The following is a 26,744-nucleotide window of genomic DNA, read 5'->3' on the forward strand; positions in this document are numbered from 1 at the left end:
CGTCTGTAATGAGTACTTTTATTTTATATTTGTAATTAATTTAGATCACTTTGTAGAGATCTGTTTTCACTTTGACATGGAAGAGTCTTTTTCAGTGTCAAAACAAGCTAAATTAAATCCACTGTGATTTAATGTTATAAAACATGAAAACTTCTGGGGGGGGGGGGGAATACATTTTATAGGTACTGTATTTCGGATGCAGGTTCTAATGCAGGCCACGAATGTTAGTAACTTTCCAACGACAAATGACCATGAAAACTGTTTTTAAAAGCGCTGGTTATGGAAGAATAGTTTTTTTTTTAATTTTCAGACCTTGATTTTATTGTATTTCAGCAGCTGTGCTTTACTAGGAGTTTGAGAAGATTTGGTTTGTCAAGTAAAACACTCAAACTTCTACAAATGTACCGCGGAGAGCATTCTGACTGGCTGCATCACCGTTTGGTATGGGGGGGGCGGGGTACTGCACAAGATCGAAGTAAGTTGCAGAAACTTGTAAAATTAGTCAGTTCCATCATGGAATCTATAACATCTTCAAGGAGCAGTGCCTTAGGAAGGCAGCATTCATCATTAAGGATCCCCAACCCCTAGGACATGCCCTCTTCTCACTGTTACTGTCAGGAAGGAGGTACAAAAGCCTGAAGGTACAATATATATATTAAGTGTAATTCACTTTTTCCCCTCAATATTTAATTATCAAGGATTTCATTGTACTGCTGCCACAGAGTTAACAAATTTTACAACATATGCCAATGAAATTAAATCTGATTCTCATATATTGAAACAGAGGCTCAAATAATGCAGGTTTATTGACAGGATACAAATTATCTTTTGCTTAAGTCAGAACATCAATCAGTTGAGGGTCTACTGGCCCGATCTCGGGCTCAAAAGTCAGCCCAGGAAATTAGGTGCTGCTTCCATCATTCCCTTCTGAACTACTAATGCAACATGAGTAAACAGAACCATTCTCCCCTCACGACTTGACAAGAATTATCATACTTTCTGAACATGTTATAGCATTAATTGCACATCAAAAGGTTGAAATTATCAAACATCTGGTGACATAGTTCCAAGTTCATAATACTCCCCAAACCACAACCACAATTACAGTATTACCTATCTTTGACTCAGATAGCTTTCCATAATGTACATTCATTGAAATACAAGCTTTTGTTACTCCTAGACTCAACTCTTCCCATTACTTTCCTAGCTATTTAAGAATTTATTCCCTCGAGTCCCAGAATGTTATAAATTCCCAACTGGAGATTAGCTCAGGTTAAGATTTAAATACCACCCAGACATGGTCAAATTAAATCTACCCCACACCTGATGATGTATTTTTGATACCTGACTGTAACAAAAATATTTTAAAATTCATCCTGTGTTCTTTTCTGATTCAGCCAGGGGCATTCACGAACAAAGGAGGCACTGTACTTGTTAAAGGACACAAGAAATCGCTTTATTAGTTGTATAAAGCATACAACACAAAAAGAAAGACAAATGATCAAATCATTAATGAGGTAGTAGTACAGAAAACAATAATCTTTATATCATTTAATAAGCCGATCTGTACAATACTGGAGGGAACCACAAATATGACAACTTTTCATATCTCCCTCTCTCCATTCTTGTCCCCATCTCCAACTCTTAGCACTAACATTAATCATGACCCAGCTCAAGAGAAAATATCCCTTTTGCACAAAGAAAGTGCCCCTTTTTATACTCATCACGATCGTTACAAAACTCTAACATAACTCTTACCCCAGTACTGTTCCATTCCTTAGTGGTCCCAGCCCAGACACATAACTTAGAAAACAGAGACAACAGGTCTGTGAGGACGAAAACATTCTTCACCAGTATCTCGAGGATGTGCATACACATCTCCAGTTATCACCACATTCCAAGCAAACACCAGTTTGTCTTTCAAACTTCCATTTTATTTTAGCATATACCAGGGAGGAATCAAATTTAATTCTTTCTTTACACTGACCCAACCCAACAGTTAGACTCTATCCTCATTTTCTTTCTTTCTACCAATGAACAAGTGAATTTAGCTAACTCAGTTAACCTCTTCAATGTTCTCCCTAACTTCTCCTTTCATCATCTCATTAAAACTACTTTTTCAATCAATCGTTAAGATGTATCCATTTTTTTAACTTAGCTTTTAGTGATCTCATAATCAGACAATGAAGCACCATCAGATAACTTTAACACATAAAAAGCTGTGTTCCGTTGCAATCGTCTTATTATAGAAAGAATGTGGAAGCTTTAGAAAGGGTGCAGAGGAAATTTACCAGGCTGCTGCCTGAACTAGAGAGCATATTTTATGAGGAAAGGTTGAATGAACTAGGGTTATTTTCTTTGGCGAAAAGGATGAGAATTGACGTTAAAGGTGTATAAGACAATAAGAAGACAGAGTGGATTGCCAGCTCTTTTGCCGACCCAGAACGGAAATGGCTAATACAAGAGAACATAACTTTAAGATGACTGAAGGATAGGTTTGCTTTTTTTACACAGAAAGTGGTGGATGTGTGAAACACACTGTCAGGGGTGGTGGTATACAGATACATTAGAGACATTTAAGACACTCTTATGCACATGGATGAAAATAAAATGAAGAGCTATGTGAGAGGAAAGAGTAATTGTTAGATTGTGTTAAAGTGTTGTGGTATGTTAAAGGGTCGGCACGGCATCATGGGTCAAAGGACCCGATTCTGGCTATACTGTTCCATGTATGCAAACTGCTGTTAGCTAACTGTGTTTGTATATCTGAACCATATAATCTTGTTCAAAGAAATAACTATTGAAGTATAACCAACAGTGGCAACTTTGAACACAAAGTGACAACATATAGTTTGTGTGTGCTATATGAGAAGGTACTTCAATAGAGCAGGACCTGGTATCAAATTTATACTGAGAAGAAGGTATATATATGGCTTTCTGACATTTATCCCATTCAGAAAACATTACCTTAAAGCTCTCCTTCCACAACTTCTATTCAAGACTGTTGCTTCTTCATCACCTTAAGGGTAAGAATAAATTATTTCCATTCCAGATCTGAGGAATGGCAGACGTCCAAGCATGTATTCTTTTAACTTGGTCAGCTGTTGCACATCAACAGGGATCTGACAGGTCAAGTTCATTGTCAATGACAAGAAATCCAAAACAAATGAACAAGACTCTACTGTACACTTAGCACATGCTTGGACACATACTCTAAATATATACATAAAGACACAGCCATAATGACATCAACACCCTCTCCCTCAGCTTTCTCCCACTTCTGCTGATTCCCTACCTGCTTCAAACCACTTCCTTAAGAGACTCCCTTCAATCTCTGCCACCCAATATTCAGTCCTGGCCTTACTTCTCATTTTTGTCCTACTTCCTCCCTTCTCCAGCTGCCAGACGTTTCGAGAAGGAGACTAAAACACAAAATAATCTGCAGATGCTGGGGTCAAAGCAACACTCACAACACGCTGGAGGAACTCAGTAGGTTGGGCAGCATCAGTGGAAACAATGAGTCTCTCTCTACAGTCCTGACGAAGGGTTCCAGCCCGAAACGTCGACTCATCGTTTCCACAGATGCTGCCCGACCTGCTGAGTTCCTCCAGCGTGTTGTGAGTGTTGCTCGAGAAGGAGACTGCCCTCACTGAATCAAAATCATAACCAGGTTGATTATCACTGATGTTGTAAAATAGTCATAGTCATAGTCGTACTTTATTAATCCCGGGGGAAATTGGTTTTCGTTACAGTTGCTCTATAAATAATAAATAGTAATAGTACCATAAATAGTTAAATAATAATATGTAAATTATGCCAGTAAATTATGAAATAAATCCAGGACCAGCCTATTGGCTCAGGATGTCTGACCCTCCAAGGGAGGAGTTGTAAAGTTTGATGGCCACAGGCAGGAATGACTTCCTATGACGCTCAGTGCTGCATCTCGGTGGAATGAGTCTCTGGCTGAATGTACTCCTGTGCCCATCCAGTACATTATGTAGTGGATGGGAGACATTGACCAAGATGGCATGCAACTTAGACAGCATCCTCTTTTCAGACACCATCGTGAGAGAGTGTAGATCCATCCCCACATCACTGGCCTTACGAATGAGTTTGTTGATTCTGTTGGTGTCTGCCACCCTCAGCCTGCTGCCCCAGCACACAACAGCAAACATGATAGCACTGGCCACCACAGACTCGTAGAACATCCTCAGCATCGTCCGGCAGATGTTAAAGGACCTCAGTCTCCTCAGGAAATAGAGACGGCTCTGGCCCTTCTTGTAGACAACCTCAGTGTTCTTTGACTAGTCCAGTTTATTGTCAATTCGTATCCCCAGGTATTTGTAATCCTCCACCATGTCCACACTGACCCCCTGGATGGAAACAGGGGTCACCGGTACCTTAGCTCTCCTCAGGTCTACCACCAGCTCCTTAGTCTTTTTCACATTAAGCTGCAGGTAATTCTGCTCTAATTGTGACAAAGTTTCCTACCGTAGCCCTGTACTCAGCCTCATCTCCCTTGCTGATGCATCCAACTATGGCAGAGTCATCCGAAAACTTCTGAAGATGACAAGACTCCGTGCAAATTTGTTGTTTTGTAGTAGCAGTACAGTGCAAAGCATAAAAATTACTGTTACAATTTTTTTTAATTTTTAAAAATAAATAAATTGTGCAAAGAAGGAATAGTGAGATAGTATTAATGGAGCACTCAGAAATCTGATGGAGGCAAACAAATTGTCCCTAAATCATTTCGTGTGGGCCTTGAGGCTCCTGTACCTCTTCCTTGATGGTAGATAAGAAGAGGGAATATACTGGGTAGTGACAGCCCTTAATGATGGATGCCCGATTCTTGAGGTACCACTTTTTGAAGATATCCTCCTTGATGTTGGGAAGGTTTGTGCCCGTGATGAAATTAGCTGAGTCTACAACCCTCTGTGGCCTCTTTCAATCCTGTGCATTGGAGCCTCCGTACCAAGCAATGATGCAATCAGTCAGAATGTTCTCCACCGCACATCTGTAAAGTACCAAATCACCTCAAATTCTTTGGTTTTGTTGACATTAAATGCCAAGGTACCTCACTATCTCAGCTGCAAATGCCACCAAGCCCAAAACTGGCAGCCTAGCCCAAACCATAATCCACCAGCACCTCCAAGACTCTCCCACCTAGTACTGCCTGATGTTGGCAGAAGATGATCTTGCAGTGCTGTGTGGCTGCATTGGTGGGTACCAAAGTCCCATTTTGCAGCATAAGACAGATTCAACCTACAGAAACAAAAGCATCACTCAGTATTTACAATGACCAGAAACTCAGAGCATCAGTCTCGTGCTCTGCCTCTCAGGGTTGATATCTCCAATCTGCCTTTGAACCATGGGAACCTGACTCCTCAGTAGACTTTAAATCCACACCAATCTCTTGTTCTATCTTTCACGCCACACAGTGACTTCCCATGCTGCCTTTAATATCACAAGAACACAAACGGGATACAGCTTTTTGTCACTCATGCCTACTTTCTCATTCAATAAGATTATGAGTGAACTTTAACACCACTTTCCTGATCTAACTCCCATCCCATGATACTCTTAATACCTGAAAAATTAGTCTGGCTTAGATCTACTCAGTGATTGAGCCACCACAACCCCCTTTGGTAGAGGATTCCCAAGATCCACTCCCGAACTACAGACCCATTATTTTGAGAATTATCAAACCAACCAGGAGAAATAACATCTCTACATCTACCCTGTCAAAACCCATAATAACTTTGTATGTTTTACTGTTTTCTAAGTGCCCTTTTACCACTTCTCTAATAATATATTCCAGTGATTTCCCTACTAATGACTGGTCTATAGATCTCCAATTTCTTTCTCCTTCATTTCTAAAACAGTGAGGTTACGTTTCTGCTTGCCAATCTGTGGGAACAAGCATAAGGTCTTAGGAATGTTGGAAGATCATCAATCAGTGGAGCCAGTAATACCACAGTCACCTTTTTCAAAATCCTTGCACGTCAGTCATCATGTCCTATGCACTAATTACCTTTTAGTCCCATTTACTTCATCAGCAGAACTTTTTTCAAGTATTGTCAATTCTTTCAGCACCTTATTTACTTATTTTTTCTAATATCTTTTCCAAGAAGGCTGGCAAAACATTTATTTCTTAATATTTTATCCTTACAAAATCTAATTATTCCTGTCTTTGTCTGTAAGACCAAATTAATCAGAATTAAATTTATTATCACTGACATACGGCATGAAATGCGTTGTTTAGTGGCAGTAGCACAGTGCAAAGAGAAAAATCTATAAAATATAAAATTTCACAGTGTATATAATGGAAAATGAGGCCGTGTTCATGGGTTCATGGATCATTGCAATCTCTTGAAACTTACTTTTGTGTTTCTTGCTAGATCACTCCCATATTCTATAATAAAGTTCAGATAATATGCTATCAGCTATTCAGAAACCCAGATGGTTTGGCATCTGACTCACCAGATGATACTTGGTAAAATTCCTTTTAAACTCACTGGTGCCCCATTTCCCACAATCCTTTTAAACTAACTAGGGCTCCATTTCCCATGATCTCTTCAAACACAATGAGGGCCAGTTTCACTCATTTCCCTTGAAACACAATGAGGCCCAGTTTTGCACACTCCCTTTAAGTTCTCTTTTATCATGCTATCTTGAAACTCGTTAGGGCTCTGCTTCCCACTGGGTTTACTGGAAAACTATGTGCAATTTATTTTAAATAGTGAATTAAAAGTGTTTGCTATTAATAGGAATAACATCCCAATAGTGAGGAAAATCATCCAGTCTGGAACCATCAATATCCTGTGTGTACTGTATTCTCCCTTACCTTGTTCCTCATTTGTTCAACATTATAAGCCTTTTCCTTTGATCATATGCTGCCTTTAAATTTCTCAATAGTTATGGGTCAATTATTTTCCATATGTTTTGCCTTAAAAGGGATATCCATTATTATTCATTCTTTCTTAAACTATCATTTCTCTTGATGCAGTTTCCCAATTGAACACAACCAATTCATGCTACATACAGTCCTAGAAAATAATTTTTATTTCTAAATTTTTACCATGTATTGAGCAAGGATCCCCTAAGATCATCGATTAACACACCCTCACTACACAATGCTAGATTTAAAACCTCTTCCCTCACACTGATCTAGAAAACCATCTCTTATTTAATCCATGAATTCCTCTTTCAAATGTTTACTGCTAATTTAAATTGCCCAATCTAAATACAGATTAAATCCTCTAATGATTGCTGCAGTAGCTTTGCTAGCCACACCTCTAACTTCTTTAACAAAACTGTTATCTACATTAATACTACAGCTTGGGAACCTGTATACTTTCTCATCTTTTTTTTGCCCTTCACTGTTTATTTTCTCCTCTCAGAGTGATTTATATTTGAAATAATGAGATAAGATTCTTCTTTTAATGCTTTTATCCCATTAAAATGGAATTATCCCTTTCTAGTTTGCCTTTCTCTTAGAGCAGGGATTCCCAACCTGGGGTCCACCAACTACCCCGTCAGAGGGGATTAATCAAATTCACAGCCTTTTCTGTAACAGCTATTAAATAATATCCATTACACTTCACACGTAATTTACACTTGTGCTAATAATTCATCTATCCTGTTACAAATATTGTATGTTCACATGAACAGTCTATAATCTTGTCTTTTTAACTATTTTCCCTGCTCTGACACTAACTAAGGTATTCCCTTATATCAGATCCTAACACCTTACTGTTTTTCATTGCACTTTTAGTGCTTTTGCCACCCACCTTCATTTTTTGATTCGTGATATTACCATCAATAGAACTGGTTTCTCTCGTTCAGGATCTTAAGTACCTCAATCTAGCTCTCTCTGTTCATAGGGGAAGTAAAGTTTATCCACAAATTTAATATCCCTTGCCCTGGAAACATTTTAGTAGATCAATTATGCGCACACTCTACAGCCTTAAAGGTGACATTCAGAATTAGATACAACTTACTTTGCTTTTTTTTTTACAAAAAGGATATTCTGAAACTGCATTCCATGATGACTTAACAATAAAGCAATGTTCAGAGAGAGGAACATTCCTCTATCTTCTTTCCTGTCAGCAGGATAAACCAACGTTACTCAGATGGGACCAAATTTTCTGCACAATCCAGAACTTCTGGACTGGCAAATTAGAGCTAACAAGGCAATGGCAGGTACATTTTGCTTGGTAGATTAGTGCAGTAAAGTGTTTTCATTTAGTGGATCTGGGGCAGTTAGTAGGGGCCCACATTGTCTAAGCCCACGGCAACCAAAAATGACCATAAATGACAAACATCACATTTCATTCTAGAAGTAAACTTACATTCATTGCACAAGTTACAGAACCCTGCATTAATAAAGCTGAAAAACTGAAGATGCTAAAAGACTGAAATAAAAACTAAAAAACAGTAGAAACATTAATCAAGTTAGGAGACAGGAACAGAGCCATTGCCTTATGATGACTAATCTTCCCAGTCTTGACAGCAATTCTGCTTTGTCTCTCCACAGATGCTGCCCAATTTGTCAAGTGCCTATACCATTGCCTACTTCCATATTAGAAGCCTGTGAATGACCAAGTGGACATTGGCATCCATGCACCTAGAGAGGACCACAAACCCTAGCCTTCGGCCTTCTTTCTGCAGTTGCTATAAATGAACTAAAAAGCTTACATTTACAGTATATAGTACCTTATACAGGTCAAGAAGTCCCACAACAAATTTACAGCTAGTTACATACTCCTGAAGTATAACTCTTGTTCTAATATACCATTCAAAATGTGTTAGCCAATTTGAATGCAGCAAAGCTCTCACCAATAGCAACAGAAGAAATAACATGAGCAGATAATACTTGTATAATAAAGGCTATCTCAGATGGCAAAAAAGACCGGAGATTAATGTCTCATCCAATGCATGACTATTCTAATTGCGCAACACTATCACAGTTTTAAATACAAATTGGCATTATGTATTCCAGTTGCTTGAAACTACAAAGTGCTGACTCTGACAGGAGAGTGCAACCCATAGAAGAACCATTGACAATACAAAGATAGGCATCTAGATTCATTAATATTGGCCTTAAAGGCTGCAAATTTAATTTCCCTTGATTGAGAGGATAAGACATATACAGCTCATTCAATTGAAAGTTTGTCTGATCTCAAATTGGGCAGTTGCTGAGAATCTACACTTTTAGCTTCAGTAAGGACAATAAAACAAAAAGCTGGACATTCCATAGAGCCATAGTCCTAGAATACTACAATACAGAAACAGGTCCTTCAGCCCATCTAGTCCATGCCAATCTGTTTTTCTTCCTAGTCCAGTCTACTCGTGCCCGGACCATAGCCCTTCATGCCCCTCTTAACCATGTACTCATCTAAACTTCTCTTAAATGTTGCATTTGAGCCCACATCCACCACTTACACTGGTAGCTCACTCTACACTTGCACCACCTACTGAATTTTCCCCTCAAGTTCTCCTTAAATATTTCACCTTTCAACTTCAACCCATCTCTAGTTCTATTCTCACCCAACCTCAGGGGGGAAAGTCTGCATGCATAGAACCTCTCATAGTTTCATATATCTTTATCAAATATCTTCTCATTCTCCTACATTTCAAGAAAATCTTAACCTATTCAACATTTCCCCATTAATTCAGGTCCTCAAGACCAAGCAACATCCTTGTAAATTTTCTCCGATTGATACTCAGGAAATGTTTTTGGAAATGCAAGATGTACATCTTAAAATAAGACCAGTCTTTTAATGGCAGAGTTGCTTGATTGCATTATTGTTTATGCTTGCACATGATGAATTTTCACTTACAGAAGATGTTAGCACCTTCAATTACCAGAAGTTGGTAAAGGGCAAAAGAAAACTTGAAAACAATATTTTCTAGTTATTTTTAAGAAGATCAAGTTGAACATTTCTCTTTTAGCAGCAGCAGCTCCTGGAGGTTGGGGGAATTTCAATGAAGGAGCCTTGATAATCCCAAATGGGGTAAAAAAAAAAAAAAAAAAAAAAAGCCAGCAAATACCAGTTGAGTTGAATGACCTATTTTGGTAATACAAATTCTATGCAACTACATATATGTAACTTACACCATCTAAAGCATCTTCAAAGCAGCTCAACCAATACTCCCTTGCCATGGCATCTTCAGTGAGGTCAACTGTATCTGGTACGTACGATGATGCATCGAGCAGGAGGGGAAGATTCACCAGCTGCCGCTCCAGTCGGTCCATCTCCAACATGTCAAACTGCCAATGAACCAAACTTGAGTTTACTGTCCAAAGCAACGCTTGCTTTTAATTTCTCACTTTATGAAAGCATGGATCACATGCAAGCAAAACCTAGATGGCTCTGTGCTTATGCCGACAACAATTAAAGCTTCTTCCATTTCACACTGGCAATAATACTAATATGTGCCTCTAAGCTAGTAGGCTTTAAAAGCAATGCAGACACAAAAAGCAGGAAAACAGAATTCATTCTACTATTTTCATAAAAGCTAGTCATAAAAGAGGTAGTGGAGGAACCTGTCATAATGTATAGAAGCTCATAAGTATAAGCAACAATGACAGTAACCTCACCTAGCACACACAAAGCACCATTGGAATCAGTCCTGAAATACATTCCTGAATTACATACAGTCCTGAATTACATACATGAAGGGATACATTCCTGAAGCACTGCTGCACCAGGAACCTGGAGTGAACCAGAGGCTGACTGTAGAGTTGATGTTAGTCAGGCCAGGGGGTGCAGGGGTGTGATGTGGCCATTCAGTACTGCAACTGTGGTCAGCAAGATGAGTGCATGCTGTTTCCAGACAATGACAGAGGTAGTTCCATGTGCTGAGAGACATCTCGGATCACTGCTCATTGGATGTGATGGAAGCTGTGTCCCCTTCTATGCTGCACAGCTCTCCCAGCCCAAAGCTTTCTCCAAAGTACCACCAATGAACTTGCTACCACAGAGAAATCTGTGGGCAGGGAAAGCTGTGAAGTAAAACAAAGACACAGGGAGACCACTGGATCCATGCAATCTGTCAACACTGCTAAATCCTATCAATGTCTTACATACACTCACTATGTAAGCCGAGTTGCAGTCCTGAACCCCACAACTTAGCATCAAGTGTCTCACTGTTTGCTCCTGGATACCTAATACCAGCTGTCACAACCAGCCTCTCTCCAAGCAACAGGTCAACTCACCGCTAGAGGAGAACCAAGTGGCAAGCAGAGATTAAGGGCAAGGATTCACATCAGGCTCCCAGCACTCAGATACCCACGACAACATCACGCGGAACTGGGGAAGGCAAGGATTCATGCTAGGTTCCTGGCACAGCTGTGCATAGCCCAAGCAGATGTCTTTTTACTAAGTACAGAAAATTACATGTTCAGACTGGAGAACAACCAGCACTATAATAAATCAATCTGTGGGGCAGTGCTAAGCTGGATATCCGTGTCGTTTTCTTCCATATGAAACATTTACATCAGCATTGTCAAAAGTGGAAACTTTACCCACTCCAGATACATGCATCCTCAATTGCTGAGGAAAGTACATGTGGAAATTGCAGCAGCTCTAATCACAATTTTCTAATTCTCTTTAAAAAATGGAGAAGTGTTGACACAGTTAGACAAAAGTTGCAACTCAAGCCAGCTTAATATTATTGGAGATAACTGTTCTGGGCAAAGTGCATCGATGAATTAAAATCATGATCATGGTCTTTGGTGAAATAAAGGATGAGTAAGGGATAGTGTGGTTAATGTTCAATACTTGACTTCCAAAAACCACTGTAAAGTACCATACATTAGCAAAATTAAAGTGATAATGAGTAGTTGGAGCATACATTTAAAGGGGGAAAAGTAGTGAATTACTGGGAACACTGTCTCATATATAAGGACAATACATACACAGATGCTTCCTTCTAACTATACACGCAATGTCACTTCCATACCAGCATCCTCCCCCACTTACAGAATCAGTGTTGAGACCACTGTTCTTTTTTTGTACACTGGCCTATAATTTGACACACAGAGCACCATCTCAAAGTCTGCAGATGACACAAAACTAAGGATGTAATAAAGAGCAAGGAAGAGGGATCAAATATCAACAATACAGACTGACAGCAGATACAACTTAACAAACATGATAGTGAAGTAACTTAATATGGCAGGAATAATGAGAAAACAGAGTAGTGCGATATTATAGGGAATGCACAATCAGATGGAACTGCAGGTGCAGCTATAAGCAATCCACGTTACATGAGAGGGGAAAGGATGTACAACTGGTCAACAGTCCATATCTCGATTTTCTGTACGCAAAGCTGTAACATCTGCTCATACATCAACAAAATGAAAGTTGAAAAAAGTGTTTTATGTACCTTCTTCCCCACGTAAATATTATTTCAAACATTTGTGCCATGATTTGCGAATTCTAGACTCCAAGTTCCATTACTTGGTTGGTTGTAACATGGCAGGTGCAGATGTATACATTTTTGAAGATGGCTCAATACGTTGAAACCATTATTAACAAAGCATACAAGATATTATTAATGGAGACATAGAGTACAAAGCTAAGAACATATCACTAAATCTTTATAAAACACTGCTTAGGCCCCAAATGGAGCATTGCAGTCTATTCTGTATATATCCAAGAGATATCAAACCTAAGTTTGCAGATGACATCAAAGCTGGTGGTGCTGTGGATAGTATAGAAGGTTGTCAAAGGTAACAATAGGCCATTGTCAGAATGCAGAGCTGGTCTGAAAAGTGGCAGACGAAGTTCAATCTGGAAAAATGTGAAGTAATACATTTTGGAAGGTCAAACTTGAAGTTGGAGTACAAAGTAATAACAGGATGGAGGAACAGAGGGATTTTAGGGTCCACATCCATAGATACCTCAAAGTTGCTGGTGGCATATGGTGTGTAGGCTTTCATTAGTCAGGGGATTTAAATTGAAGAGCCATGAGATAATGTTCCAGCTCTACAAAACTCTGGTTAGATCACACTTAGAGTAGAGTGTTCAGTTCTGGTTGCCTCATTATAGGAAGAATACGGAAGCTTCAGAGAAGGAGCAGAGGAGATCTACCAGGATACTGTCTGGATAGAGCGAGCATGTCTTATGGAGAAAGATTGAGCAAGCTAGGGCTTTTCTCATTGGAACAAAGGAAGATGAGAGATGACCTGATAGAGGTGTGTAAGAGGACAGCCAGCACCTTTTTCCCCAGGGGAGTAATGGCTAATATGGCAGAACATATTTTAAGGTGATTGAAGGGAAGTATAGTAGGGACTTCTTTTTAACATAGAGAATGGCAATGCATGGAACACATTGCCAATGGTGGAGGTAGAGGCAGATATTAGGCACATTTAAAAGACTTTTAGAGAGGCACATGAATGAAAGAAAAATAGAGCTATGTTGAAGGAAAGTGCTAGATTGATCTTGGAGTAGGTTAAAAGGTCAAACAGCCTATACTGTTTTATGTTCTATAAAAGAACGTCAAAGAAATGTTTTGGAATGTCAGTTAGCACAAGTGGCATATTTAAGCTCATAGGTGCTTGAAAGTAGCTACACAGAAAGATACAGAAGAATAAAAAGGCATATGACATGATTGCCTTTATTAGTCATAGAATTGAATTCAAGAGTTGGGAAGCCAAGTTGCAACTTTATCAAGCTCTGGTTAAGCCACATCTGGAGCACTGCAATCATTTCTAGTTTTCCCATTATACAGTACTGTGCAAACGTTTTAGGCATATGTAAAAAAAAATTCTGTAGAGCAAAGAAGCTTTCAAAACTCATGAAAACTTTCTAAATATCAAAAAAAAATTACTATAAAGAGCAATAAACAGTAAAAGATGAATCAAATCAATATTTGGTGTGACCACGTTTTAGTTGACCACTCCATTTCTGTTCCTCAACTTAGTCCATTTCTTTGTATTTCTTCAGAAGAGCTTGGACAGCACATCTTGAAACTTCTGTCTGCTGTGAAATTACTTCTTGCGAGAGACCTCGCTAATGCAGGCTGACCATCTTCTGTCTTGCTGCCCTGCCTATTCTCGCAATGGTGTGACAATTGATGACTTGAAGGTTAAATTGTCACATCTGCCACACCCTCACCTCTTAATTTGGTTGTCCTTTGCCAAGTTTAATTCTTCTATACCTGTTTCTGTTTCAGCTAAGTTATTCAACTCTTCATGTCATTGTTCATCTTTGTTTAACCATGCACTAGGCTATATGCCTACAAAGTAATCAGGTTTTTAGTTAAAAAGTGGTCTTTTACTTAATATCTTACTTTCTTTAACAAAATACAAAACATTCTCCATAACATTTAATTTTTTGGAAAATGAATGTCTGGAAATTTGCTCTTTTCTACTGACACACTAATGCAGAAGACAAAAAATAAACATCTAAAGCAAAATTTATTTTTAAAAAAATCTAGGTGTACTATACTGTATTGTTTGCACAGTACTGTCGGAAAGACATCACGGCTTCAGAGAGGGTGCAGAAGAGGTTTACCAGAGTGCTGTCTGGATTAGAAGGCATGTGCTATAAGGAGAGGTTCAACAAACTTGGGTTGTTTTTTCTGGAGCGTTAAATAGAGGTTGATAAGATTACAAGAGGCATTGATGGAGTAGACAGGCAGCACCTTTCATCCAGGGTTAAAATATCTAACAGTAAGGGCAAGTTCAAAGAAGATATATAGGACTTTTTTTTTCTTATACAGACGCAATGAATGTTGCGATATCAAGGAAAGACCCCTCTTCCCTGAGGAACAGCACATTGTGTGACTACAGCCGAGGTGAGGTGAGGTAAGGAGGATCTAATCCAGGGTGACCAAGGCAAAGCCGCAGGGGCGGACAACATACCTGGTTGGGTGCTCAGGAATTGTGCAGCCCAGCTAACAGAGATTTTTTTAAATATCTCTTTGCAACAGTACGCTATCCTTGTAGGCTTCAAGGCAGCCACCATCATTCCGATGCGCAAGAGAGCGATGGTAATTGGTCTAAACAATTAGCCCCCACTAGCACTGACATCAAAAATCAAGAAATACTTCGAATAACTGGTGATAAATTGTATAAGATCCCACACTGGATCCTTTCCAGTTCGCCTACAGCTCAAACCGATGCATTGATGATGCCATAGCTACGGCCCTCCACTCCATTTGTCTCACCTAGAAAACGATGCCTCATACGCCAGGTATGTTGTTCATCGACTTCAGCTCAGCACTTAACACTATCATCCCTCAGAGGTTAGTGGGTAAACTGTCCTTGTTGGGACTTAACATCTCTCTGTAAATGGATCTTGGGCTTCTTGGCGGAAAGAGTCCAGTCAGTTTAAGTTGGTAGCAACATCTGGAGCTCCATCATGCTGAACACTGGTGTCCCCCAGAGTTGTGTGCTCAGCCTGCTGCTGTTCACACTGTTGATTCACAACTACACTCCAAATCCAGCTCAAGCCGCATCATCAAGTTTGGTGATGAAAGAACAGTAGTTTACCTCATCAACAACAATGAGTCGGCAAACAGAGAAGAGGTAGAAAGGCTTGTCAAATGGTGTGAATACAATAACCTGAGTCTCAAAATGGACAAGACAAAAGAGGTGATTGAGGACTTCAACAAGGGGCAGGTCAAACATTTCCCATTGCACATCAATAGCTCTGCAGTGGAGAGAATGAGAGAGATACTTGGTGTGCACATAATGGACCATCTAACCTGGACCTAAACACCTCCTCATTAGTCAAGAAGGCAGAGCAATGTTTACATTTTCTGACGAGATTGAGGCACGGACCCACATTCTAACAACTTTCTACATGAGCACCATCAAGAGTGTTCTGTCTGGCTGCATCATAGTGTGATATGGAAACTGCAAGGCATTGGACCGCAAGGTTAAAACTGCGGAGAGGATCTCCTTCCTCCCCCCCCCTCCTCCCCCCATTTGTGGCATTTACCTGGAGCATTACGTACGAAGGGCCTGAAGCATTGTTGAGGATCCCTACCCCCACCTCTTTGATTCATTACCATCAGGAAGGAGGTATAGGAGCATCAGAACTGAAACTGCCAGACTAGGTAACAGCTTCTTCAACTGAGGTCTTATCACTACCACTGCTTACCTGTGTTGCACACTACATACACTTTGAATCATATTTTATTAATTCATTTGTGATAATATTTTGATTTATGTGCTGTATGTGATATACATTTTGTAGGTGTACTATGGAGGAATATTATTTCGTTTGGTTCTATACATACATACGCACAGTCAGATGACAGTAAATTTGAACTTGAGTGGTGGGTGCCTGCAATGCACTGCCAGGGGTGATGGTGGAAGCAAATATGCTGGATGCATTAAAGCTCTTAGATAGGCACATGAATGTGAAGGCAATGAAAGGCACCATGCAGACAGAAAGGATTCGTTTAGTTAGCTTTTGATTGCTAATTTAGTTAGTTAGACACTTCAATGTAGGCTGGAGTGTCTGTTGCTGTGCTTTATCGTCCCATGTTCCATGTAATTTTTGATAATCACACTGTAAAAAGGTTAAGGGATAGCTGATTGAGCCACTCAGATCTAGTGTGTGTGCTGAATGCCACAGAATTAAAGACAAACAACAAAAGTGTCAGGACAACAAGAGGGAATAAGCCTTTACACAACATGCTGCTCTGATCCAGAATGTAATTTCTGAAAGGGTACTACAGACATTCAATAATCACTTACAGGCAATGTAAAAATCTGCTGGAAATGGGGAAGGAGCAAGGGAGTGCTGCTAGTTGGATAACACTATAGTACCATATCCGCTTCATCATTACACTTTGATTATGCATTTGAAGCTTTAAATACAGGCCAACATAATCAGCCCTTCTCAGCTATCCACTTAATAACAATTTTAAAAAAATATCAAAAGCAAAACTACATGTTCCATTTATCAATCAGCTACTGGATAATTTAGACTGTACAAAGATTGCTGACCCTTTGAATCTTTGTTACTTACACTGATTTCAACTTATCTACCTGGTTACAGATGGACTTAGTACATTCTCATTTGGCAGCTTTGGAAAGACCACTGTACATCCAAAGGAATAAAACAGTTGTTTTTTTTTCCCCCCAGAGTATGGGTACTACATTTCCAGTTTAAACAAGCACAGATCTGCAAATTGAGCATAGTATCCAGCAATTTTCTCCAAGGAAAATGGCAAACATTAGCTGTACCTTGAATCAAACAATAATGGATTTTATTTACTGGAACAGGCCCTTCCAGTCCTTCCAGCAGTGTCACCCAGCAATCCCCCAATTTAACCCGCCCAATCACGGGACAATTTACAGTGACCAATTAACCTATCAACATCTTTGGTCTTTCCTCCTACATCTTTGGCCTGTAGGAGGAAACCAGAGCACCCGGAGGAAACCCACATGGTCACGGGGAGAATGTACAAATTCCTTACAGGTAGCAGCAGGAATTGAACCCAGGTCGCTGGTACTGTAAGGCGTTGTACTAACCACTACACTACTGTGCCACCCTAATACTGGATTCCTTACTACACTGCAAAGGAAAGTTATGACTACAACTAAAAGCATGACTAATCAGCCATTTGTCTTCAATGCCAATTGTCCATGAAATTGCTGATTACTACTTTTCATTCCTTCTTTCAATGGGACAAGAATGACACAAGGAAGCTAATGCAACAAGACAAAGGCGGGGGAGTGGTAAAATGAAGAGGATCACTTACTGAAAACTGTAGAAGGATTAACAGAACATGGAAGAGACCAGAAAGGAATGAAAGATGCATGTTAGAATGTAAATACTCAAAATGACTGAAATAACTAAATTATGTACCCTGTATTCCCCAACAAGCAAACTCTCACCAGCTGGATTTCTTCCACCAACTTTCCAGAAATTCTATCTCAGACTTGCAGATAATATATAAGAGTGTGTGTGTGGGGGGGGGGGGGGGGGGGACTTCAACTCTTAAACACATTACCATTAAATTATTGAGGCTAGTTTAGTAGAAGAATGTTTAAGTTGAAGAACAGTTTGGAAATGAACAAACAAATCTTAAATTTGCAGATAGTTCTGGTGTGATTTAATGCAAAAATACTCCTCAGTTTAATAAAAGGGTTTCAACTTATTTACAATATCTTCTTGGTAATAAGTATTTTTCTCCCAATGGTCATTTTAATTCATCCTTATACATGAAATAACCTCGCTTCATTAAAAGCCAAGACTATGCCTTTGCAAATTTCCATCTGACAGTACTTACTGATATCAGTCCACTCATGCTACAAAGATACCCAGAAACCTTTGACAAAACTCACACTTGCCTTATACACTTCTGCATTGCTGTATGAATTAGACTGCAATTTCAAAATAAAAACCTGAATCTTCTCAGATCAATATTGAAAATGCAAAAATTATGTGTTATTTTTAGCAAAGGGCTTTACAGAGTCATAGAACACTACAGCACAGAAAAGTCCGTGCCGAACCATTAATCTACCTATTCCCATCAACCTGCACCCAGACTATAGCCCTCCATATCCGTCCCACCCATGTACCTATCCAAATTTCTCTTAAACACTGAAATCAAACCTGCAACCACAATTTGTGCTGGCAGCCTGTTACAAGCTTTCACCACCCTCTGGGTGAGGAAGGTCCCCTCACGTTCCCCTTAAACGTTTCACTTTTCACGCTTAAATCATAACCTCCAGTTGCAGTCACACCCAACCTCAGTGAAAAAAGCCTGCTTGCATTTACCCTATCTCTACCCCTCAATTCTGTATACCTTTATCAAATTTCCCCTTAATCGTCTACATTCTACGGAATAAAGACAAAACCTAAATCAACCTTTCCAATACCTCAGGTGCTCAAGTCCCAGCAATATCCTTGTATATTTTCACTGCATCTTTCAATCTTATTGATATTTTTCCTGCATGTTAGTTCCCAAAACTGTACATAATAATCCATATTAAGCCTCACCATCTTATACAATTTCAACATCTCAACTCCTGTACTCAATACATTGATTATGAAGGCCAATGTGCCAAAAGCTTTCTTTACAACTTCTTGACAACACTTTCAAGGAATTATGGATCTGTATTCCCAGATTCCTCTGTTCTACCATACCCGTGTCCTACCGCTCACTGTGTAAGGCCCTGTGTGGTCCTCTCAAAGTGCAACACCTCATTCTTGTGTGCATTAAATTTCATCTGCTATTATTCAGCCCAATTCTCCAGCTGGTCCAGATCCCACTGCAAGCTTTGATAGTCTTCTTCGCTGTCCACATCACCCCAATCTTGGTGTCAACTGCTAATTTACAGATCCACTTTACCATATCATCCAGATTGCTGATATAGACGACAGACAAAGGACCCAGCACCAATCCCTTCGGCACACCACTAGTCACAAGCCTCCAGTTAGAGAGGCAACTATCTACTAACACTTTCTGCCTTCTCCTGTGGAGCCAATGTCTAATCCAATTTACTACCTTATCTTGAATGCAAGCAACTGAACCTCCTTGATCAACCTCTCATGTGGGATCTTGCTAAAGGCCTTGCTAAAATCTATGTAGACAACATTCACTGCCTTGCCTTCATCAACATTCCTGGCAACTTCCTCAAAAAACTATATAAGATTTGGGCAGATACAAAACTACATTGACTATTCCTAATCAGTTCCTGTCTATCTAAATACTTATATATCCAGTCCCTAAAAATAACTCCAAAAACTTTTCCACTACAAATGACAGGCTCACCAGCTTATAATTTCCTGTCTTATTCTTAGAGCCCTTCTTAAATAACAGAACAATGTTAGCTATCCTCCAATCCTCCAGCACATTACCCATGACTGAGGATGTTAGAGACCCTGCAGTTTCTGCACGAGCCTCATACAGGGTCTGAGAGAACACCTTGTCAGGCTCTAGGGATTTATCCACCCTTAGTTTGCCTCAAGACAGCAAACACCTCCTCCTCTAATTTGTATATGGTCCATGACCTCGCTGCTGCTTTGCTACACTTTAGACTCTATGTCTGTCTCCCGAGTAAATACAGATGCAAAAAATTCTATTTAAAATCTCCCCCATCTCCTTCAGCTCCACACACAAATTACCACTCTGATCTTCCAGAGAATCAACTTTGCCCCTTGCTATCCTTTTGCCTTGAATGTATCTGTAGCAACCCTTAGGATTCCCCTTCACCTTGTACGATGTCTTCTTTTTGCTCTCCTTCTTTTACCACTTCTTAAATGTTCTCTGCATTTCCTATACTCCTGAAGTATCTCATTTGTTCTTGCCTGCCTATAGTAGCTATGCACCTCCTTCTTTTTCTTAACCAGGATCTCAATATCTCTCAAAAAACAAGATTTGCCAAACCTGCTATCCTTGCCTTTTACTCTGACAGGAACATACAAACTCCGTACTCTCAAAATTTCACTTTTGAAGGCTTTCCATTTACCAAGTACACCTTAGCCAGAAAACAATCTGTCCCAGTCCACATTTGCCAAATCCTTTCTGATATCAACAAAATTGGCCTTTCTCCAATTTAGGATCTCAACCCTCGAACCAGACTCATCTTTTTCCATAGTTACCTTGAAACTAATGGCATTATGGTCACTAGATGCAAAGTGCTGCCCTACACAAACTTCTGTAACCTGCTCTGTCTCATTCCCTGATAAGAGATCTAATATTGCACTCTCTCTACTTAGGACTTTATGTACTGATTAAGGAAACTTTCCTGAACACAGTTGATAAACTCTTTCCAATCCAGCTCTTTTACTGTACGGGAGTTCCAGTCAATATGCAGAAAATTAAAACCACCTACTATCACAAATTTAGGTTTCTTGCAACAGTCTGCGATCTCTCCTCAAATTTGTTCCTCTAAATCCTGCAAACTCTTGGGTGGTATATATTGTAATCCCACTAACAGGGTCATACCATTACTATTCTTCAGTCCTACCCATAAAGCCTCACTAAACAAGCTTTCCAGGCTATCCTGTCCTAGCACTACCATGACATTTTCCCTGACTGGTATTGACACCCCTCCCCCTTTAATCCCTCCTGTTCTAAGATGTCTAAAACAATAGAACCCCGGAAACTGAGCTGCCAGTCCTGCCCTCCTAAAACCAAGTTCTCACTAAATAATTCCACCTGCTGATCCATGCCCTAAGTTCATCCACCTTTCCTACAATACTCCTTGCAATGAAACGTACGCAGCTTAGAAGATTAGTTCCACCATACTCCATCTTTCTTCACAAACGCTCCACTATCTGTTCTGGAGCTCTGGTTCCCATCCCCTGCAATTCTAGTTTAAATCTGAGAAAGAGGGCAAGAAAAGAAAGAAAGAACAATCTACACAATTCAACGTCTTCTCGGGAACTGTGGCGCACAAAATTTGCCAACTGCTCCCGCTTACTTCTTTTAAACTGTTTCTTCGTGTGCACAATCCAATGTCTCCACAGGAACTGTGGTGTGCAAAATGTGTCCACTGCCCCCACTTGCTTCTTTTAAACTCTATTCCATTATGCAGTCCATTGTCTCCTTGCGAACTGTATGCACAAAATGATATCTTTCATGGAATACTGACATTAAAATTCTTTTTTGAGGTAAGATAATTCATTGTGTGAATTAACCATAAAGTGCTTATATTGTGAATTGACACTGCAAATGTAGGCCCTACAGTAGAAAATATCCTTACAGAATCTCTCCATTGTCAGCATGAGCCCAAATTCTGTAATGTGCCACAAATATGGAATTACAACTACCACAATTTAATTTGCACAACAAGAAAGCATAATCAAGAACTTTTTTGCAAATCATTTGCCACAAATTATATTATACAAATTTTGAAACTGGCCTACATTCATCCTGTACTATTCAAGTCAAAAATGTACAATGTCACCAACTTCCTGGTATCCCCAAGCCTGCTCACTATTTACAACTATCCTTAAAGAAGAACCAGCTGATGAATATTGGAGTATTTTGCCTATTACGTGGACTGCATTCAATACATTCTGAATTAAAGATTTTATATACAAGCAACTCAATCCAAAATAACAATTCTGATTTATAGCCGCATACCGTTCCACTTCGTGTTCGCTGCATTGGATGTACCTCAGGTGTGCTGCTCATTAAACCTGAACTGCCAGCATAGTTCTCCCCCCAACTATATTGATTAGGATCTGAAAGGTAAAGAATATGGTAAATGTAACAAAATGAGATGGTCATGGAAAGGCAGCAGTTCTGGGAACAATGAAGAAGTAATAGAATTAAGTAGATTTACCAAAAAACAAATACACACTCAGGAACCCTGCAGAATACCACCTTACACAGCAAATGGATTCTGGATCTTCTGACAAAGGGCAAATGTTCTATTTAAATAAACCAAGCTGAGTTTCACTAGGACTACATAAGGTTAGCCTACATTATAATGATTTACATCCTTTGAATAAAGAGCAACAAAAATCTAAGATGAACACAGGCATAAACAATGTTGGTAAATGTCGTGTTCTGAATTCTTCACTAGCACCATTTCTGCTTGGTGAGAATTCAGAACACAGGGCCTTAACAAATTCAGGGCTAGAGACGAAATCAGTAAACACTACTTCACTTCAAAGATCATAGAAGTTTGGAATTCCTGCTACCAAAATGATGCTGAGATTTGGGCTAATTAAAGCTTTCTAGATAGATAATAGATTGTTAAGATGATGTTATAGAACCAAGGTAAAAAAGTTAAAGACAGATCTCAGCAACAATCTAAATGAGAAATAGATCAGAATCAAGTGGCTGAAAGGTCTACTTTCACTTATAACTGAACCAACAATGCAGTACCTATCAGGCAGAGGTAAGAATATTTAGATTTTAATCACAGCTGAATGAATACAATGAAACAAACACTTACTGTCCTCCTCTGCTCCCTTTAGGAAGGCTCCAATGGCACCAAGATATCCTTCATGTCTCAAGAAGAGTGCCTGGACTTCACCCTAACCACCAGGAGAGATAAAACCAGTAGTAAATGATAAATCTGTCATTCCGTTGAATTTCATACTATATATGCAAAGAGATCAAGAGGCTAAATTCATAGAAGTTAAATAGTATACTATTTGGCTGCTATTTAGAATTACTTGTAACAAGCAGTTCACGTAGTCCCAGCTTCCATAACACCACCACCCACCATCATCCACAAATATCCCCACAAGTAGTACCTTTGTGAAGTAGTTGATACTGTAGGTAATTGTGTGCATGGTTACAGGGTGTCCTCGGATAAAGAAACCACCAAAGTAAACTCTGCTAAGGTTATGAAGTTTGGCATACAGGCAAGCCAGCTGGCCTATGTCATTGCTGATCATATGAAGTAAACTTTTGGCCATGTCCTCTTTAGTAAATTCTAGGCACAGAGAAACAATATAGACTTTAAGTGGTTTCAGTGAAGTGAACAGCACAACTGAGTTATAAATGGATGAATTATTAGTTTATTCCAAAACACCAAAAATCTCAAACTTTGCTTTTCTTAGTAACTACTTGAACAAATGAACACAGATGAGCATCTGTATTTTATGAGCAAGTAATAAACCTCAGTTATACTAAGTCTCAAACTCTTCAATTCTACAGTAAGTCAGTCCAACATGCCAAAAATAGTAGTTAAAAAAGGCCTTGGGTATTGTAGTAAGGGATAACTATATTCTTTCAAAAGATAAACAAAAGCCTCAAATTTACCAACATACACCTTACCTTTATCAGTAGTTGCAGATTTTCCAAAGCTACTAGCTATGAGATCTCCAGTCAACCCAAAGCATTCATACGCTCCTCCATAAATGTCACGAACTAACATGTCAACATTTGTATGCTGCCCTCTTGAGGCAAGCTGCAATAATTCATCAAAGCGCTGGAGAGGGAAAAAATAAAGTGTAAACCATAAATTATTTAGTCAACCTTGGGAACTAGAGTGCAGAAAAAAAAACATTGGAAAATAATTTTTGAACCTAGAGTGCCCTAGAGTCCTAAAAATTGTGAATTTTGCTCCAAACTTAATACACAGAGTTTGGAACATTCAAGCAAAGTGGAAGAAAACTTCAGCAGAGTTTAAGAATGAAAAGGAAATATTTGTCCCTCTTCCTTACCAATCATTTCTTTTTCTTAATGGAGTAAAGGTTCAAGAGTTTAAAATGTCCTACATTAGTCAAAGATCCTTACATATTTCAAATTAGGTTGGCTTCTTTTTGATCACCACTCACCCAATTGATGAATTATTTATTAATTACTGAGCTTCAGCACAGAATAGACCCTTCAGGCCCTTCAAGCTGCACTGCCCAGCAATCCCGATTTAACCCCGTGTCTCATTGAACAAGACCATATTTTAACTGGAAACTTCAGCAGAATAGGGCACCTGTCATCATTATCATTGTTACTGAAGACATGGATTGAAGATGTCGGTCATAACTATAAGGCACTCTCATCTCCAAAACAGAAAGGTATGGGTTTAGTTGCTACTCAGCAAGATATGCACAATATCTACACTGACACACTCACGTCCAACTAAGAGGCCAACTGCATTATTAAAGATGCCGTTTTTTGGGTAACATATTAAATAAAATGATTCCCCATCCACCCTCTTAGATGGATTTATAATCCCACAGCACTTTGAATAGAACTCTTAAGTGTTTGCCCTTGTGTCCAAACCAATATTTGGCCCTCAATCAACATCACTTTTCCAATTTTCTGTAGCTAAATGAGCTACTACAAATGATAAATACAAGTGACTAGGTTACAAAACTACTTCAATTGTTTAAGATACATTGGAACATTTTGTGATGATTAAAGATGTAAAATGCAAGTCTTTTTATTTTGTACAGTCACACCTCTTCTTGAAGCATTTGACTATAAAACAGAATCAAAAGTTACTTCAAACCTAGCTATAATTAAGCATACAAGAGCAAAAGACAGAATAGCAATAAACACCTTTGTTTTTGTCAGCAAAGCTCCAAGTCCCCAAAATGTACCACCTCCTATTGAACTTCCTCCTATTCGCTCAAATTGGTCTTCAGATTCCACCTACATGGACAAGAGGACTCACAATAAGAAATTCGTTAATTTGGCTTTTCTCTGCCCATAAGAGTTATATGTGTGCACCAACAACCCAACTCCCCCGCCCCAAACAGATGGAGTGCATGTACAATCCTGCAGATTAAGAGCAGGAGTAGGCAGATCAGCTCTGCCACTGAATAGGATCACAGCTTATTTACAGTGAACTCAGCTGCATTTCAGTCTCTGCTTCCACCATCTTATGAAGAAGAGGGTTCCAAGGACTACCAACCCTTGGGGAAAAAAATCATTGCCTCCTAACTGTCTTAAATTGACAAATTTCTGATTTTAAAATATGAGCCCAGCTTTAAGTTTCTTGAACATGATGAAGTATCCTCTCCACCCTCTGAAAATTTCTTAGGATAGCACACATTTCAGTCAAGTCCCCATTCACTCTTTCAAACTCCAGTATGTACAACCTTTCTTAATAAGGCAACCCACTCATTCAGTACTTGTATAGTCTCTAAATCAAAATACAGGTGTCCCCCATTTTCCAAACGCTCGCTTTATCACACCTCGCCGTTACAAAAGACCTACATTATTTACCTGTTTTCGCTAACAGAAGGTGTTTTCACTGTTACGAAAAAAGGCAACGCACACCCGAACAGCCAAGCTCCTCCCCTGGAAATGCATTCTAGCCAGCATTGCTTAAGCACATGCTTTATCTCGATTTATTTTGTGCATCCGTTAGCAAATGAGTTCTAAGGTATCAGAAAAGCCTAAAAGAGCTCATAGGGGTGTTACACAGCGTAAAACTAGACATAATTAAGCGTTTTGATTGTGGTGAACGAAATAAGGACATTGTCTACGCGTTGAACTTGCCTGCATCCACCATTCACACTATTTATACGCAGAGAGAAAGAATTTTGAAAGCTGTCGATGTTACTGTTGGATCTGCTTGTAGAAAAGTGGTCTCTCTTAGTCAGCATCCAATAATGGATAAAATGGAAAGTCTATTGCTTGAGTGGATTGATGGGTGTACAAAGCGTGGTGTTCCGTTAAGTTTTCTTATACTTAAGGAGAAATCAGTCAGTCTTTTTAATAAGCTGAAACAGAAAGCACTGGACGACGGTGATGAAAGGGTTGCGAAAGTGGAATTTAAAGGGCAGCTTCATAGTTTAAGCAGTGGTCCCCAACCTCCGGGCCACGGACCGATACATTGCCGCAAAGAATGCAGTGGTGCAGCGGTAGTTCGAACGCACCCAGCACATCTTTAAGAGCCGAAATAAACAAGCTAATTAATTAGGTGCCGCCCAGCATGTAAATGTCGGCCCAGATCAGAGACAATTGTTGATTGCGTCAGGTGGTTATTCGTATAAGCAAGTGTTTAACTGTGACGAAACTGCAATTTATTGGAGTCTTCCCGATTCCAGTAAGTGAAACTACACTGTACATACATTATTTCTACTTTATATAGGCTGTGTATTTTTCTGTGTTATTTGGTATGATTTGGCAGCTTCATAGCTTAAAGGTTACTGGACAGAGTGTTTCTGCCAAGAGCACTTCTGCCAAGAGCGCTTCCGCGAGATTTTCGCTGCACTAGACAGTGCTGCAGAGAAGTATTTCTACTTTATATAGGCTGTGTATTTATCACATCATTCCTGCTTTTACTATATGTTACTGTTATTTTAGGTTTTATGTGTTATTTGGCATGATTTTGTAGGTTTTTTTGGGTC

The 26,744-nt window shown here is 39.4% G+C and overlaps 1 protein-coding gene across 2 annotated transcripts in view; it reads right to left on the reverse strand.

The window, feature by feature from the left end:
* Nucleotides 1-26,744, reverse strand: part of pank4 (pantothenate kinase 4 (inactive)) — an 81,583-nt gene that overhangs the window by 31,301 nt on the left and 23,538 nt on the right. Inside the window, exons 5-10 of one of the 2 annotated variants that reach the window (XM_072244845.1) lie at nt 24,946-25,038; nt 23,719-23,872; nt 23,193-23,374; nt 22,889-22,970; nt 22,069-22,169; nt 10,118-10,273 (exon numbers count right to left, since the gene is read on the reverse strand). In XM_072244845.1, the coding sequence (XP_072100946.1) occupies nt 10,118-10,273; nt 22,069-22,169; nt 22,889-22,970; nt 23,193-23,374; nt 23,719-23,872; nt 24,946-25,038 (768 nt within the window). The remainder of the gene's footprint in view (nt 1-10,117; nt 10,274-22,068; nt 22,170-22,888; nt 22,971-23,192; nt 23,375-23,718; nt 23,873-24,945; nt 25,039-26,744) is intronic. The other variant, XM_072244847.1, reaches the window with a different exon arrangement.

This window comes from Mobula birostris, chromosome 27 (assembly GCF_030028105.1).
Source record: "Mobula birostris isolate sMobBir1 chromosome 27, sMobBir1.hap1, whole genome shotgun sequence".
Taxonomy (NCBI): Eukaryota; Metazoa; Chordata; class Chondrichthyes; order Myliobatiformes; family Myliobatidae; genus Mobula; species Mobula birostris.